Source organism: Oncorhynchus masou, chromosome 13 (assembly GCF_036934945.1).
Source record: "Oncorhynchus masou masou isolate Uvic2021 chromosome 13, UVic_Omas_1.1, whole genome shotgun sequence".
NCBI classification, from domain to species: Eukaryota; Metazoa; Chordata; class Actinopteri; order Salmoniformes; family Salmonidae; genus Oncorhynchus; species Oncorhynchus masou.
This window is the reverse complement of record NC_088224.1, coordinates 35,300,101-35,316,033: the sequence shown is the minus strand read 5'-3', so window position 1 is coordinate 35,316,033 and position 15,933 is coordinate 35,300,101. Positions and strand designations below refer to the sequence as shown.

Below are 15,933 nucleotides of genomic sequence, written 5' to 3'. Positions count from 1 at the left end.
AACTTGAAAGTAGTGTATTGGGCCAGGAGAGGCTATCATCTAGCCATTAAGCCAACAGAAGCCACTTCTAACCAGGAAGTTGGAATGAATGGGGCTTTCGGATCAAGTTCACAATTGCATCAAACTAAATAATGCAGGCTATGTTATTCTCATGCAGTGAAACAACATTAACCGGTCCCAGTTCAGCGATTTCGTATCGAGTGGAAGACAACAATGGAAACAATAGGAGTGAATGGGGCATGCAGACCAAGCTTACCACTTTGAAATTATTTGGCTAGAAATGTTAAACTTGGTCTGCATGCCCCATTCAATCCTATCGTTGTTGGGTTAAAAAAAAAAATCTTGATCCACTTAAAATGAAATCACTGAACCGGGAGGGGGAATGTTGTTTCACTGCAAGAGAACAACATCTCTGAGCGAAGGGAACTCTTGTTAGTGCAATTGTGAACTCTAGTCCACGCTGTTGTAATACCACTTCAGTGTGTAAGCTTAACCTGAATCATACTCAACATGCAACATTCAATCTCTTATTTCAAGATAATAGTCAAACACATTACATAAGACTATAACTCCACACCACAGTTATTTTTTTGCCTTTTTTCTTTATTAATATCATAATCATTTAACATAGTTATGACCTTTTGAGAGAGACTCCATGAACTCTTGCACGCTTTTTAGACTAACGGGGGAGGAATCTAAACCTAACATTCCGCATGTGCCAGAACACATCTCGTTGCTGGTGATTCAAGTGACGCACCCGACACATGCTCCTCCTGATTCGTGTGCTTGTCAATCAATTCGTGCGCTTGGTTGAGCTCGGGCAGTGTGCCGGTAGACAGAGATCCCGCTTTGTAGCCAACAGAATGACCCAAGAATGCACAATCCGATGTAAATCAAGCACATCTACTGTAAAAGGGTGTCTTTTTATTGTATATGTTACCACAGGAGGTTGGTGGCACCTTAATTGGGGTGAATGGGCTTGTGGTAATGGCTGGAGTGGAATTGGTGGAATTTTATCAAATACAAACACATGGTCTCCTAATGTTTGATGCCATTCCATTCGCTCCGTTCCAGCCATTATTATGAGCTGTCCAATGCAATACTCCTTTTTCAATATTTCATTACTCTATATTCCTACTAAAGTCAAAGGCAGTGTGAGTTGACATAGCACTGTAAAATATAAGTATAAAATATGTTCATGGGGCACAACTCCTAACATAGCCCAATAAAAGGTATGAGCTGGAGCATCCCCAGAGTACATTATTTAGTGTTTAGGTGCTGACTAACGGAGAATAAACTGGAAGCTAGAAAAACAAAGAGAGTCACACACTCTCATTGCTCATTGGGCTAAACAGTGGGGTAGTTGGGGCTAAACAGTGTGCTCGTTGGGGTAAATGGGGCTAAACAGTGCGGTAGTTGGGGCTAAATAGTGTGGTAGTTGGGGCTAAACAGTTTGGTGGTTGTGGTAGTTGGGGCTAAACAGTGTGCTCGTTGGGGTAAATGGGGCTAAACAGTGTGGAAGTTGGGGCTAAACAGTGTGATAGTTGGGGCTAAACAGTGTGGTAGTTGGGGTAGTTGGGGCTAAATAGTGTGGTAGTTGGGGCTAAACAGTGTGGTAGTTGTGGTAGTTGGGACTAAACAGTGTGCTCGTTGGGGTAAATGGGGCTAAACAGTGTGGAAGTTGGGGCTAAACAGTGTGATAGTTGGGGCTAAACAGTGTGATAGTTGGGGCTAAACAGTGTGGTAGTTGGGGTAGTTGGGACTAAACAGTGTGGTAGTTGGGGTAGTTGGGACTAAACAGTGTGGTAGTTGGGGTAGTTGGGACTAAACAGTGTAGTAGTTTGGGTAGTTGGGACTAAACAGTGTGGTAGTTGGGACTAAACAGTGTGGTAGTTGGGACTAAACAGTTGGGTAGTTGGGACTAAACAGTGTGGTAGTTGGGACTAAACCGTGAGATAGTTGGGACTAAACAGTGTGGTAGTTGGGACTAAACAGTGTGGTAGTTGGGACTAAACAGTGTGGTAGTTGGGACTAAACAGTGTGGTAGTTGGGGGTATCACTATCACTGCTGATGATGAGAGGTTCCCTCTCTGGTAGGTGGAACGCTGAACTCTTCTCCCCGAGTTGCCATGGCCACGCACCCCAACACATCTGGGTCATAGTAGCAGCTACTGCAGCCACAGTCATGGTAACCAGCGCCCCCAGGACCAACGCCCCTAGCAACCAGGGCCACGCCTCCATCATTAGCTCCAGGTAAGGACTGAGAACCTCCGATATCCTCTGATCTGGAGGGGAGGAGCAAGGGATGAGAGGAGAGGAGAAGGGGAGGGGAAGAGAGGAGAGAAGGGTAGAGGAGGGGAGAGGGAGGAGTCCTTTAAAATCATTCAGCCGTTCATGATTATAACATGCATATTACTAAATTAGTCAGTCAAACAACACACACCCACGCTGACACTCACACACTGTACTTACCTGAGTTGAGCATGTAGGAGTATTGGTACCCCAGTTCTTTGCTGGAGGTAAAGTATTCTATGTTTCTGTGTAGAGGTATGAATGGCACCATGTGGTACTGCCTATTGTGGCCAATGGGAGCATTGAACTCTGGGTAGTGGGTCTGCTCTGGAGCATGTCTCCTCAACCACTGCTCATAGATACTGAAAACAGAGAGAGAGACTGAGAGAGAGAGAGAGAGAGAGAGAGAGAGAGAGAGAGAGAGAGGCAGGGAGGGTGTGTGTTGAGAGAGAGAGAGAGAGAGAGAGAGAGAGAGAGAGAGAGAGAGAGAGAGAGAGAGAGAGTGATCCAGAGAGAAATAGAAAGAGAGAGATAGAGAAAGAGGGTGTGGGAGAGGTGTGTGTATGCGTGTGTGTGCGTGTGTGTGCGTGTGTGTGCGTGTGTGTGCGTGCTAACCTGTCTACGTAGGCGTGGTGTAGTAGGAAAATAGGGTCGTTAGCTGACCCCTGGACTGAAGACATTGAGCCGTTCATGAAGATATGAAGAGAGGCGTGCATCCCCATCACTCTACTGTTACCCAGGCCTGTCTGAGGGTTCCCAAAACCTATAGGTCAGGGGTTAGAGGTTAGATGTCATCCCCATCACCACACTGTTACCCATGCCTGTCACAGGGCTGCCGAAACCTAGAGGTCAGGGGTTAGAAGTCAAGGGTTAGAGGTCAGAATACAACATCAGAGTTAGGGTTAGAACAATGCTCTCTAGAGTGTTCTAGAACTACTGACTTTCTAGAGGTCTAGAACTAATAACGCAAACACAAACACAAACACACACACATACACCCCTACTTACCTTCTAGTGTGTTTCTGAAGCTGAAGTTAGCGGAGCGGTCCATGGCTCCTGTGTCGTAGTCACGGAGACTGACCGTGAACTCCACCTCTGCTGCCGTCGGCAACCGCGCAACCAAGTTATGGTCGTGGTTGCCAGGGTTACGCAGCAACGGCCCCTCGTCGTTACCGTCACACAGAACCCCCCTCACACTGTAGTCTTCCGCCCGTGAACACATCACCTACACAAACACACACGCAAGGAGAGAGAGAGAGGGAGAGTGTGTGTGTGTGTGAGAGTGTGTGTGTTAATCACAGAACATGGCCTCTGGCAGAAACATAAGGTTATCAGACATTCTCCTGATCACCACCCTCCTCTGCCCATCTTCTCTCCTCTTTTCTCCTCTCCTTCCCTCTCCTCACTTCCTCTCCTCACCCCACTCTCTTCTCCTCCCCTCTCATCTCCTTTCCCCAGTCCTCTCCTCTTTCCTCCTCTCATCTCCTCTCCCCAGTCCTCTCCTATCCTCCACCCCTCCTCCATCCTATCTACGTTACAGCAGAGCTCAACAATGATAGTATATCATCACAGTATTCATTCAAGTCATCACATGAAAAGTAATGAAGAAAAGTTAAATTATGAAAATGTCTCTTCACGTTTTGTGAGTTGAGAAGCATACACTGTGTGATTGATTACATCTCGATAGTCGCTTCTTCTTGTCCAAGTCAAGGGCCTGTACATAGATATAGTTAGACAGAGATTTGCAAAAGACACCAAGCAAAGATACCATGAAACAACACTCTAACTTGTTTTCTGGGAGTTTGAGCCTCTGTGTCATTAGTTTAAGTTCAAGTTTACATTTGTGTTAAATTTGAACTGGCACACATGTTGATGTGATACATACAGATGTAGGCTCTTAATTTGATCACTCTTTTGTTGCTGTTCATGGAGCAGTTTGGACTACTGTGACTATTAATACCGTATATGATAAAACCTGTATAGCGGACTCCTCCTCTCCAGACCTCCCGTAACCATGAATTAAAATGCAACACTTTGGAGACTATTGTGAACTTCTAAGAACAATGTCAAGGTGACAGTGAGAGTGAGATGAAGGGAGGAGGAGTGAAGAGAAATGAGAGAGGAAGATGATGGAAGAGACAGGAAGAGGATGAAAGGTGTCTCACCCTCCAAGAAGAGAACACTGAAGCGGGGCTGATGAGGTTGGGATCTCGCGGGCTCTGGGCGCCCATCAGGTCTTCGGTGCAGATGTCACAGCCCTGCGCGTCTCGCCAGTCCCAGTATGGGATGGAGAACTCAAAGTCCCCGGTCAGTTTTCGGATCTCGCGCTCCCAGTGCAGCAGGTACACGCGGTGCCACGGCAGAAAGGCGGGAGCCCAGTGGGCGAAGTCCACATCGGTCCAGACATTCCCCGGTCCACCGAGAAGAGCATTCCTGGAGACATAGTAGTGCATCCACACAAACACGTCATAGGTCGAGACGTCAGAGAACAGCGGGGTGCTCCCGTTATTCATCTCCCGGTAGGTCCCGGTGGCTATGACATAATCCTGGCTAACGGTATGCTTGGCCAGGTTGAGGTAAGAGATGAGTTTCCGCCGTTCCGCTGCCGACAGGTGAAACACGTTCCGCCGCACGGACTCTCTCCTCTCCTCGCAGTTAGCCCCAAACAGTCCGAACTGGCACTCTCCGCAGTTGAACCCCATGTAGTTGGAGGCGCACTGGCAGGTCCGGTTATAAAATACCAGAGGCCACCTCTCTCTGTCGTCCAAGCCGGAGAAGGGGTAATTCAGCCCGTTGGGGAGATCCGATACCTCCACGTCCCGGCAGAACCCCCTGCCAGAGCTGGCCCCGCAGGCCGAACCATCCCCTTCCCAGACCGGGCAGCACTCTTTAGAGAGCAGGGCCTCGGTTGTGGCGCAGAGCCTTGGAAACTGCTGCTGGGAGAACCGCAAACACTGGAGGAAAAACACACCGTGGATGAGAAGGAGCCGCATCGCAATACATCACACCTGTCCAGTCCCGTCTCGTCCCGTCCTGTCACACACACCAGCCCGGTGATGTGTCTTGATAGTAATGGAGAGAGGAGTTGGTAAGTAGAAGTGAGAGAAGGGGAAACACATGTGCCTAGTAGTCCAACCATGTCAGAGTCCCCGCGGGTCTTACTTGACTTCTCCTCCCACACCCGCCCTCCCCCCATCTCTGGCACGGCGGTCACATGCCTCATGACCCCGGTGGTGAGTTTGTTTCATGGGTGGCTGGTTCCCTGAACACACACACACACACACCGATGGTCTTTCTCACACTAACCAACGGATCTAATTTATTTAATTATGGTCTTTCTCACACTAACCAACGGATCTAATTTATTTAATTACACTTCAGGTTTCAAGGGGTGAATACATGTAGAGAATAAGCATACACATAGTTGTTTTTTTTAAATTACAAAAGCACTTGCCTACAGGTTTCAGTGAAGGCAACTGAAATGTGACTATAAAAATAATGGCATTTTGGTTTCTTCAAGTTTCTTTAAATCATAAAAGATGATTTTTTTTCTGACACTGTGCTTCACTGCAAGTTTCACAACCACAGAGTTATGTTGTCGTTATGAAAATGTTTTCACGTTTTTCCTTTTCTCATCTGTTCTGGTATTCCCCTGCATAAAGGTTGAGCAGCCAGGCGAAGCCAGGATCTCGCATAGCATAGATTAGACAGCATTACAGCCAGGTTGTAATGATTTGCCTACATTTTCGTTTTTTGTTAGGTTTTTGATTGCTTAACCTCTTGAAACTCTAGGGGCGCTATATCATTTTTGGATTTCCGTTCTACATGTTTGAGTTTACAAAAAATGGTCTAGTCTATAACCCAGATTTTCCAATTTTCCCCTCAGACAAAAGAGTCTCAGTTCAGAAGGCAAGCTGTTATCATAGAGAGAAATAGAAGGAAAATCATCTGGACAAACTTAATCATTCATGATTCATGATGGTGAATAAATCAGAAATTAATGTCTCCGCACAACATCATCACACTTGAGTTACTTATTTGTTTTTTTTCAGACACCTGGTGTGAAAAAAACCCTCTCTTAATACAATATCGTTGAAGAATGATTCATATATTTTTGGGCCTAATAATAAACGTCGCTCTCTTACAAAAAGGCTTTCATTTTTAATGTGCTGTATAGGAAAACAAAATACACCGAAAACTCCAATCAAAACGTCATTTCTTCTATTTCCACCCACTGTGACCCACAGGCAAAGCAATCATCTCATTTGAGTCATTTTTCTAAACCCCTCGCCTGTAAATTCCTAGTTAAAGCCAAGTACAGGTTTTTACCGCTGATCTATGTACATAGCCTATATGTGTCGATACCAGGAGTATATTGACCCACCCGCCACAACACGAGGCGTCGCCACGTATACAGAGCATTCGGAAAGTATTCAGACCCCTTGACCTTTTCCACATGTTGCTAAATTCAATTGATTGGACATGATTTGGAAAGGCACACACGTGTCTAGATAAGGTCCCACAGTTGACAGTGCATGTCAGAGCAAAAACCAATGCATGAGGACAAGGCGTCCATAGAGCTCCGAGACAGGATTGTACCAAAACATTTCTGCAGCATTGAAGGTCCCCAAGAACACTGTGGCCTACCATTTTTCTTAAATGGAAGACGTTTGGAACCAGCAAGACTCTTTTTAGAGTTGGCCGTGCTGCCAAACTGGGAGGTGACCAAGAAATTGATGGTCACCCTGACAGAGCTCCAGAGTTCCTCTGTGGAGATGGGAGTACCTTCCAGAAGGACAACCATCTCTGCAACACACAACCAATCAGGCCTTTATGGTAGAGTGCCAGACAGAAGTCACTACTCAGGAATGGCACATAACAGCCCGCTTAGAGTTTGCCAAAATGCACCTTAAGGACTTTCAGATCATGAGAAACAAGATTCTCTGGTCTGATGAAACCAAGATTGAACTCTTTGGCCTGAATGCCAAGAGTCACGTCTAGAGGAAACCTGGCACCATCCCTACAGTGAAGCATTGTGGTGGCAGCATCATGCTGTGGGGATGTTTTTCAGTGGCAGGGACTGGGAGACTTGTCAGGATCAAGAGAAAGATGAACGGAGCGAAGTACAGAGAGATCCTTGATGAAAACCTTCTCCAGAGAGCTCGGTACCACAGACTGGGGCGAAGGTTCACCTTCCAACAGGACAAGGACCCTAAGCACATAGGGTCTGAACAATTATGTAAATGTCATATTTTTAATACATTTGCAAAAAAAAAACTGGTTTTGCTTTGTCATTATGAGGTATTGTGTGTTGCTTGATGAGGGGAATTTTTTTTTTGAATAAGGCTGTAATGTAACAAAATGTGGAAAAGGTCAAGGGGTCTGAATACTTTCCGAATGTACTGTACCTCTCTCTGCCATCACAGGACCATCACGCGACTGCAGCGCAGAGTGAAAGCGAGTCATCCACTCGAGATAACACTAAATGCCTTTATTGTCCAAACCCCGTCTATGCACAGTGGTACAGGCTATATATATAAACTCCTGCACTTGGTAACATTTAAAGATGAACTGAGTCATAACAGTTGATTTCAGGGGCGTCATGCACCCCAAAAATCTGAGGGGGGACTAAGTGTGAGGCTGGAGGGTCATCCGCTGTCTGGAATTTGGAGAATTACACTGGAAATAGCTGATTCCTGCACAGAGCCATAATCATTATGCTTTATTCTATGTAATTCTATGATATTTCTGCCTATCTAAGCATGCCTCTTTGAGTTTTCTGTGTCCTGACTAGTGTCTCTTTTTTTTAAGAAACAAAAAATGTCTGCTATCTGCTCAAATCTGGGGAAAAGATTGAGAGGATTGTGAGTCTTATTCAGTACATTTAGTTATTGCTTGCCAACCTTGCCAGCAGGCATGCCAGGTAAAAGATAGTTGAATAGCTACTCGTGTTTGATAACCTGAAATGGCTTCTAGCTAGTTATGAGGTTGGGAGATAGGTTCCCAATCTGTTCTAGCTAAAGCCAACTTTGCTAATTACAGAGAATTACAGAGAAACATTTGTTTGAGCCGGCACATGCCCTTGTGCCCCCTGTGGGCATGATGCTTCTGTTGTGTTGACCAGATTTTGGTTTAAGGCCTCAATCTGAGGCAAAAGCCTTTTTATAGAAAGCAATGGATGAAATAGACACCTTCTGGGTCACATACGTTCTATTTGACTACCAGAGAAATTAATATATTTTTAACAGTAAAAAAAAAACACTCATGTATTAATTTAAGTCTATTTGAAATTTTGCACAATGGAATCTCTTGAGATGCACCATCTCGTTCTCAAGAGTCAGAATGAAAGAGAAAAAAACTATACTTAGTAGACACCGTATGTCAACTATTGTCTAATAATTATAACAATGAAATAATAATAATTAAAAACACACACACTTTATAGGACTATGCTTGCTTAACGAGTACCACTTCCCCCTGATTCACTTGACCTCTGACTCGCAAACACACGTGACCACCCCCCTGAAGTGTTCCAACCCACCGTGTGATTGAAAAAGGCCTTCTTCAATTGCTCAACAGAAAGTGTTGTTGTTGTGCAGTAGGCCTGATTTCGAACCCAGTCCGTTATATTGGTGCAGTGATCTCTGAGTATGAGGTCAAAGGGAGGTTAAATGTAACTGAGGGGGTTTGATGAACTGTGCTTTTGGAGATGAGTAACCTTGCTGGAGATTGAAGACTTGTGTTAGCTTCCTGCACTCATCCCTATGGGCTTTAGCTAAATTGACTAACACAGTCTTGTGACATGAAGGAGACTTGTTTGGAACCCAGTCAGTCACAAGTGCAAGATTAAATAGGTGGTGGAATGACTATCCTTAGAAGAGCTATGACAGGGCTATTCAACTACTGAACAAAAATATAAACGCAACATGTAAAGTGTTGGTCTCATGTTTCATGAACTGAAATAAAAGATCCCAGAAATTTTCCATACGCACAAAAACGTATTTCTCTCAATATTTTGGCACAAATGTGTCTACATCCCTGTTAGTGAGCGTTTCTCCTTTGCCAAGATAATCCATCCACCTGACAGGTGTGGCATATCAAGAAGCTGATTAAACAGCATGATCATTACACAGGTGCACCTTGTGCTGGGGACAATAAAAGGCCACTCTAAATGCCACAGATGTCTCAAGTTTTGAGGGAGTGTGAATTGGCATGCTGACTGCAGGAATGTCCACCAGAGCTGTTGCCAGAGAATTGAATGTTAATTTCTCTACCATATACCACCTCCAATGTCGTTTTAGAGAATTTGGCAGTATGTCCAACCTGTCTTACAACTGCAGACCACGTGTAACCACGCCAGACCTCCACATCCGACTTCTTCACCTGAGGGATCGTCCGAGACCAGCCACCTGAACAGCTGATGAAACTGTGGGTTTGCACAACCGTTGGATTTCTGCACAAACTGTCAGAAACCGTCCCAGGGAAGCTCAGAGAACACTGGAGAAGTGTGCTCTTCACGGATGAATCCCGGTTTCAACTGTACCAGGCAGATGGCAGTCAGCGTGTATGGCATCGTGTGGGCGAGCGGTTTGCTGATGTCAACATTGTGAATAGAGTGCCTCATAGTGGTGGTGGGGTTATGATATGGGCAGGCATAAGCTGCAGGCAATGAACACAATTGCATTTTATCGATGACAATTTGGATGCACAGAGATACTGTGGCGAGATACTAAGGCCTATTGTCGTGCCATTCATCCGCCGCGATCACCTCATGTTTCCGCATGATAATGCACAGCCCCATTTCGCAAGGATCTGTACACAATTCCTGGAAGCTGAAAATGTCTCAGTTTTTCCATGTCCTGCATACTCACCAGACATGTCACCCATTGAGAATGTTTTGGATGCTCTGGATTGACTTGTTCGACAGCGTGTTCCAGTTCCCTACAATATACATTAACTTCGCACAGCCATTGTGCACAGCCATTGTACACAGCCATTGAAGAGGAGTCGGACAACATTCCACAGGCCACAATCAACAGTCTGATCAAGTCCTCTGGCAGAAACACAAGCTAGTCACACAGTCTTCTGATCACCACCCTCCTCTCACCCTCATCTCCTCCACTTCCTCTCCTCTCCCCAACCCCTCTCTTCTTCTATCCCCAGTCCTCTCCTCTCCATTCCTCTCTTCTCTTAAAGCCTCTCGTCTCCTCTCGTCTCCTCCTCTCACTCTATGTGAAGGAGATGTGTTTAGCTGCATGAGGCAAATAAAATTAAATCAAAGTTTATTTGTCACGTGCGCCGAATATAACAGGTGTAGACCTTACAGTGAAATGCTTACTTACATGTTCTAACCAATAGTGCAAAAAAGGTATTCGGTGAACAATAGTTAGGTAAAGAAATAAAACAACGGTAAAAAGACAGGCTATATGCAGTAGCGAGGCTATAAAAGTAGTGAGGCTACATACAGACACTGGTTAGTCAGGCTGATTGAGGTAGTATATAGATATGGTTAAAGTGACTATGCATATATGATGAACAGAGAGTAGCAGTAGCGTAAAAGAGGGGTTGGCAGGTTGTGGGTTGTACACAATGCAGATAGCCCGGTTAGCCAATGTGCGGGAGCACTGGTTGGGCGGTCCAGTTGAGGTAGTATGTACATATGTACATGAATGTATAGTTAAAGTGACTATGCATACATGATAAACAGAGAGTAGCAATGCAAATAGTCCAGGTAGCCATTTGATTACCTGTTCAGGAGTCTAATGGCTTGGGGGTAAAAACTGTTGAGAAGCCTTTTTGTCCTAGACTTGGCACTTCGGTACTGCTTGCCATGCGTTAGTAGAGAGAACAGTCTATGACTGGGGTCTTTGACAATTTTTAGGGCATTCCTCTGACACAGCCTGTTGTAGAGATCCTGGATGGCAGGCAGCTTAGCCCCAGTGATGTTCTGGGCCGTACACACTACCCTCTGTAGTGCCTTGAGGTCAGAGGCTGAGCAATTGCCGTACCAGGCAGTGATGCCTTCGATGTTGCAGCTGTAGAACTTTAAAAAGAAAATCGTAATATCCAATTGTTAGTAATTACTATCTTGTCTCATTGCTACAACTCCCATACGGGCTCAGGAGAGACGAAGGTCGAAAGCCATGCGTCCACCGAAACACAACCTAACCAAGCCGCACTGCTTCTTAACACAGCGCGCATCCAACCCAGAAGCCGGCCGCAACAATGTGTCGGAGGAAACACCGTGCACCTGGCTACCTTGGTTAGCGCGCACTGCGCTCGGCCCGCCACAGGAGTCGCTGGTGCGCGATGAGACAAGGAAATCCCTACCGGCCAAACCCTCCCTAACCAGGACGACGCTAGGCCAATTGTGCGTCGCCCCACGGACCTCCCGTTCGCGGCCGGCTGCGACAGAGCCTGGGCGCGAACCCAGAGTCTCTGGTGGCACAGATCACTGAGCCACCCGGGAGGCCCTCAGCTGTAGAACCTTTTGAGGATCTCAGGACCCATGCCAAATCTTTCTAGTTTCCTGAAGGGGAATAGGCTTTGTGACTGTCTTGGTGTGTTTGGACCATTCTAGTTTGTTGTTGATGTGGACACCAAGGAATTTGAAGCTCTCAACCTGCTCCACTACAGTCCCGTCGATGAGAATGGGGGCGTGCTCAGGCCTACCACTGTTGTGTCGTCTGCAAACTTAATGATGGTGTTGGAGTCGTGCCTGGCCATGCAGTCGTGGGTGAACAGGGAGTACAGGAGGGGACTGAGCACACACCCCTGGGGAGCTCCATTGTTGAGGATCAGCGTGGTAGATGTGTTGCTATCTACCCTCACCACCTGGGGGCGGCTCATCAGGAAGTCCAGGATCCAGATGCAGATTGAGGTGTTTAGTCCCAGGATCCTTAGCTTAAGGATGAGCTTTGAAGGTACTATGGTGTTGAACGCTGAGCTGTAGTCAATGAATAGCATTCTTACATAAGTGTTCCTTTTGTCCAGGTGGGAAAGGGCAGTGTGGAGTACAATAGAGATCGCATCATCTGTGGATTTGTTTGGGCGGTATGCAAATTGGAGTGGGTTTAGGGTTTCTGGGATAATGGTGTTGATGTGAGCCATTACCAACCATTCAAAGCACTTCATGGCTACCGACGTGAGTGCTACGTGAGTGCTACGGGTCATTTAGGCAGGTTGCCTTTGTGTTCTTGGGCACAGGGACTATGGTGGCCTGCTTGAAACATGTTGGTATTACAGACTCATCTAGAAGAAAAAGAAAGAGAAACGCACACCTATAAAGACGAGGTGCTGGCTAGCGGAGTAGAAACTTGAAAATAAAAATAAAAGAGAGCCGCACACTCTTGGAGCTCAGATGCAAACATTTAATACCAACATTTCGACAGCCAAGCTGTCTTCATCAGGGTATAATCACAAACACTGCGGGATGACTCGTTTATATAGTGTCAAAGGACACAGGTGTCTGTAATCATGGCCAGGAGTGGCCTAATATCATTGGTTAATAATCAAATATTAAAATGTCATACAAAGAACAGCATACAAACAAATGGATAGCATACGATCATAGATTAATTTGACTATACAAGTTTACACACAATTACAATGGCAAAGTCACAATAATTACAGACTCAATCAGGGACATGTTGAAAATGTCGGTGAAGACACCTGCCAGTTGGTCAGCACACATGCCTGGAGCACATGTCCTGGTAATCCATCTGGCCCTGCAGCCTTGTGAATGTTGACCTGTTTAAAGGACTTACTCACGTCGGCTACGGAGATCGTGATCACACAGTCGTCCGGAACAGCTGATGCTCTCATGCATGCCTCAGTGTTGCTTGCCTCGAAGCGTGCATAGAAGTGATTTAGCTCGTCTGGTAGGCTTGTGTCACTGGGCAGCTCGCGGCTGTGCTTCCCTTTGTAGTCTGTAATAGTTTGCAAGCCCTGCCACATAAGATGAGCGTCGGAGCCGGTGTAGTATTATTCAATCTTAGCCCTGTATTGATGCTTTGCTTGTTTAATGGTTCATGGCAGGGCATAGCAGGATTTCTTCCGGGTTAGAGTCCCACATCTTGAAAGCGGCAGCTCTACCCTTTAGCTCAGTGCGAATGTTGCCTGTAATCCATGGCTTCTGGTTGGGGTATGTACTTACAGTCACTGTGGGGACACCAGATACTGACTGGTTTTCTGATCCACAACCATACTTTTTTAAAAGGTACTATATCTTTGACCATCAGATGCATATCTGTATTCCCAGTCATGTGAAATCCATATATTAGGGCCTAATTTATTTATTTAAATTAACTGATAACCTTATATGAATTGTAACTCAGTAAAATATTTTTAATTGTTGCATGTTGCATTTATACTTTTGTTCAGTATATACACTATATATATATAAAAGTATGTGGACACCCCTTCATATTAGTAGATTCGGCTATTTCAACCACACCCATTGCTGACAGGAGTGTAAAATCGATCACACAGCCATGCAATCTCCATAGACAAACATTGACAGGAGAATGGCCTTACTGAAGAACTCAGTGACTTTCAACGTGGCACTGTCATAGAATGCCACCTTTCCAACAAGTCAGTTCGTCAAATTTCTGCCCTGCTAGAGCTGCCCCAGTCAACTGTAAGTGCTGTTATTGTGAAATTGAAACATCTAGAAGCAACAAGGCTCAGCTGTGAAGTGGTAGGCCACGCAAGCTTTGCTGTCCTCGATTGTGAACACCCACTACTAAATTCAAAACTGCCCCTGGAAGCAACGTCAGGGGTTTCCATGGCCAAGTAGCCGCACATAAGCCTAAGATCACCATGCGCAATGCAAAAAACATCTGCTGGAGTGGTGTAAAGCTCGCCGCCATTCGACTCTGGAGCAGTGGGAGCGTGTTCACTGGAGTGATGAATCACGCTTCACCATCTGACAGTCCGACGGACGAATCTAGTTTTGGCGGATGCCCGGAGAAAGCTACCTGCCCCAATGCGTAGTGCCAACTGTAAAGTTTGGTGGAGGACTAATAATGGTCTGGGGCTGTTTTCATGGTTCGGGCAGGCCCCTTAGTTCCAGTGAAGGGAAATCCAGTGAAGGCCCTTTCCTGTTTCAGCATGACAGTGCCTCCGTGCACAAAGCAAGGTCCATATAGAAATGGTTTGTTTCGATCGGTGTGGAAGAACTTGACTGGCTTGTCCTCAACCTCATCGAACACCTTTGTGATGAATTGGAACGCCGACTGCGAGCTAGGACTAATCACCCAATGTCAGTGCCCAACCTCACGAATGCTCGTGACTGAATAGAAGCAAGTGCCTGCAGCAAAGGGGGAACCAACTCCATATTAATATCCATGATTTTGGAATGAGATGTTCGGCGAGCAGGTGTCCACATACGTTTGGTTATGTAGTCTATTCTTGTGGGCCAAATTGTGATTTTTGTGACACTCCCTTCTAAAGCGCTTGAGATCATCATAGAGGGGAACAGAAAGCGCATCCACATTCCAGAGAGTCTTAGTTGACTTATTTGATAACGTGCCAAATACTAGAGCCAAACTCATAGGAGAAAATAAATTAAACATGTCACATTCACTTCAGAAACCACCAGAACCTTTCTTTTTTACCATAGTGAGCGTTTTAACTATATCTGTTGTTCTCTACTTTTCCTGTCTGGCAAAGTACCAGCACAGAGTTTCTAAACCCAGAGGCGCAACATTGCAAATGCTTGCGAAGCAGACCAAACAGACTAGGCCGTTGTTTGGGTTTTGAGAAGTCAATGAGAGAAGTAAACAATTATTCCTTAGTTGTTAATTTTCTCGAAATCTAAAGGCACAACCTAGGTTCGAGCCAATGTCTGAAGTAGTTGACCATGTTAATTACTCCAACCTCGGGAAAGTGACAAACTGACACGTTTTCATTTTCGTCAAAAATAACTTTATTTCGAAGCAGTGCATTGATGATGGCTTGCACATGCGCAATTCGGCGCGAGACGACCTTAAGACCCAATGAGGTATTTCTACGTGTGAGTCACTGATACAATGAGTGTTCGTTTTAAAAAAAGTCTTTGCGTGAGCTTTGCTAGCCAATGTCGCTATGACATCGCTTGCAAGTGTGATCTGGGATTTCTATTGCAGAAGCAATTTTAGCCTATCTTCATACTGTACGGTCTTTGGTAGCAGGATGTCGTCTCTGTTTTTTTAATCTGAATTTAGAGAACTAAATTGGAAAACTGAATGTGGCTGCATCTGAGAAGTTGAATATATGACACTTTGATAAACTTGAAAAAATAGTCTGTAAACTTGATACACGGTAAATGAATGCAATATCTACCATATTCAAACTGAATATATAAATATGCATTTGAATATTAAATTAATTGTAAATATTCACTCAATTCAGTTTAAAATCATGAAATACAAGTTAAATTTGTACAAATGGAAAAATATTATTCAAATTCAATATCCTAGTACAAATATCCTAATACAAACAGAGACATTCAGCAGTTTTTACCTGATTAAGTACAATACCATTGGAAATAAACATAATTTAACAGTGCACTCTAGACTAGTGTCTGTGCAGCAGCCTGAATGTTTGACGTCCCTACATACAGACAGACTAAACAGTGAGAAGTAGGCATTGGTCTGAAGC

At 45.1% G+C, this 15,933-nt stretch overlaps 1 protein-coding gene across 1 annotated transcript; it reads right to left on the bottom strand.

The window, feature by feature from the left end:
• Positions 1-597: 597 nt before the first annotated feature.
• Positions 598-5,393, bottom strand: LOC135552154 (tyrosinase-like). Its single transcript, XM_064983601.1, has 5 exons — positions 4,458-5,393; positions 3,301-3,517; positions 2,908-3,055; positions 2,473-2,654; positions 598-2,285 (listed from the first exon to the last, which is right to left on the bottom strand). The coding sequence occupies exons 1-5, from the start codon at positions 5,283-5,285 to the stop codon at positions 2,032-2,034; spliced, it is 1,629 nt and encodes a 542-aa protein (XP_064839673.1). The 5' UTR covers positions 5,286-5,393; the 3' UTR covers positions 598-2,031.
• Positions 5,394-15,933: the final 10,540 nt, after the last annotated feature.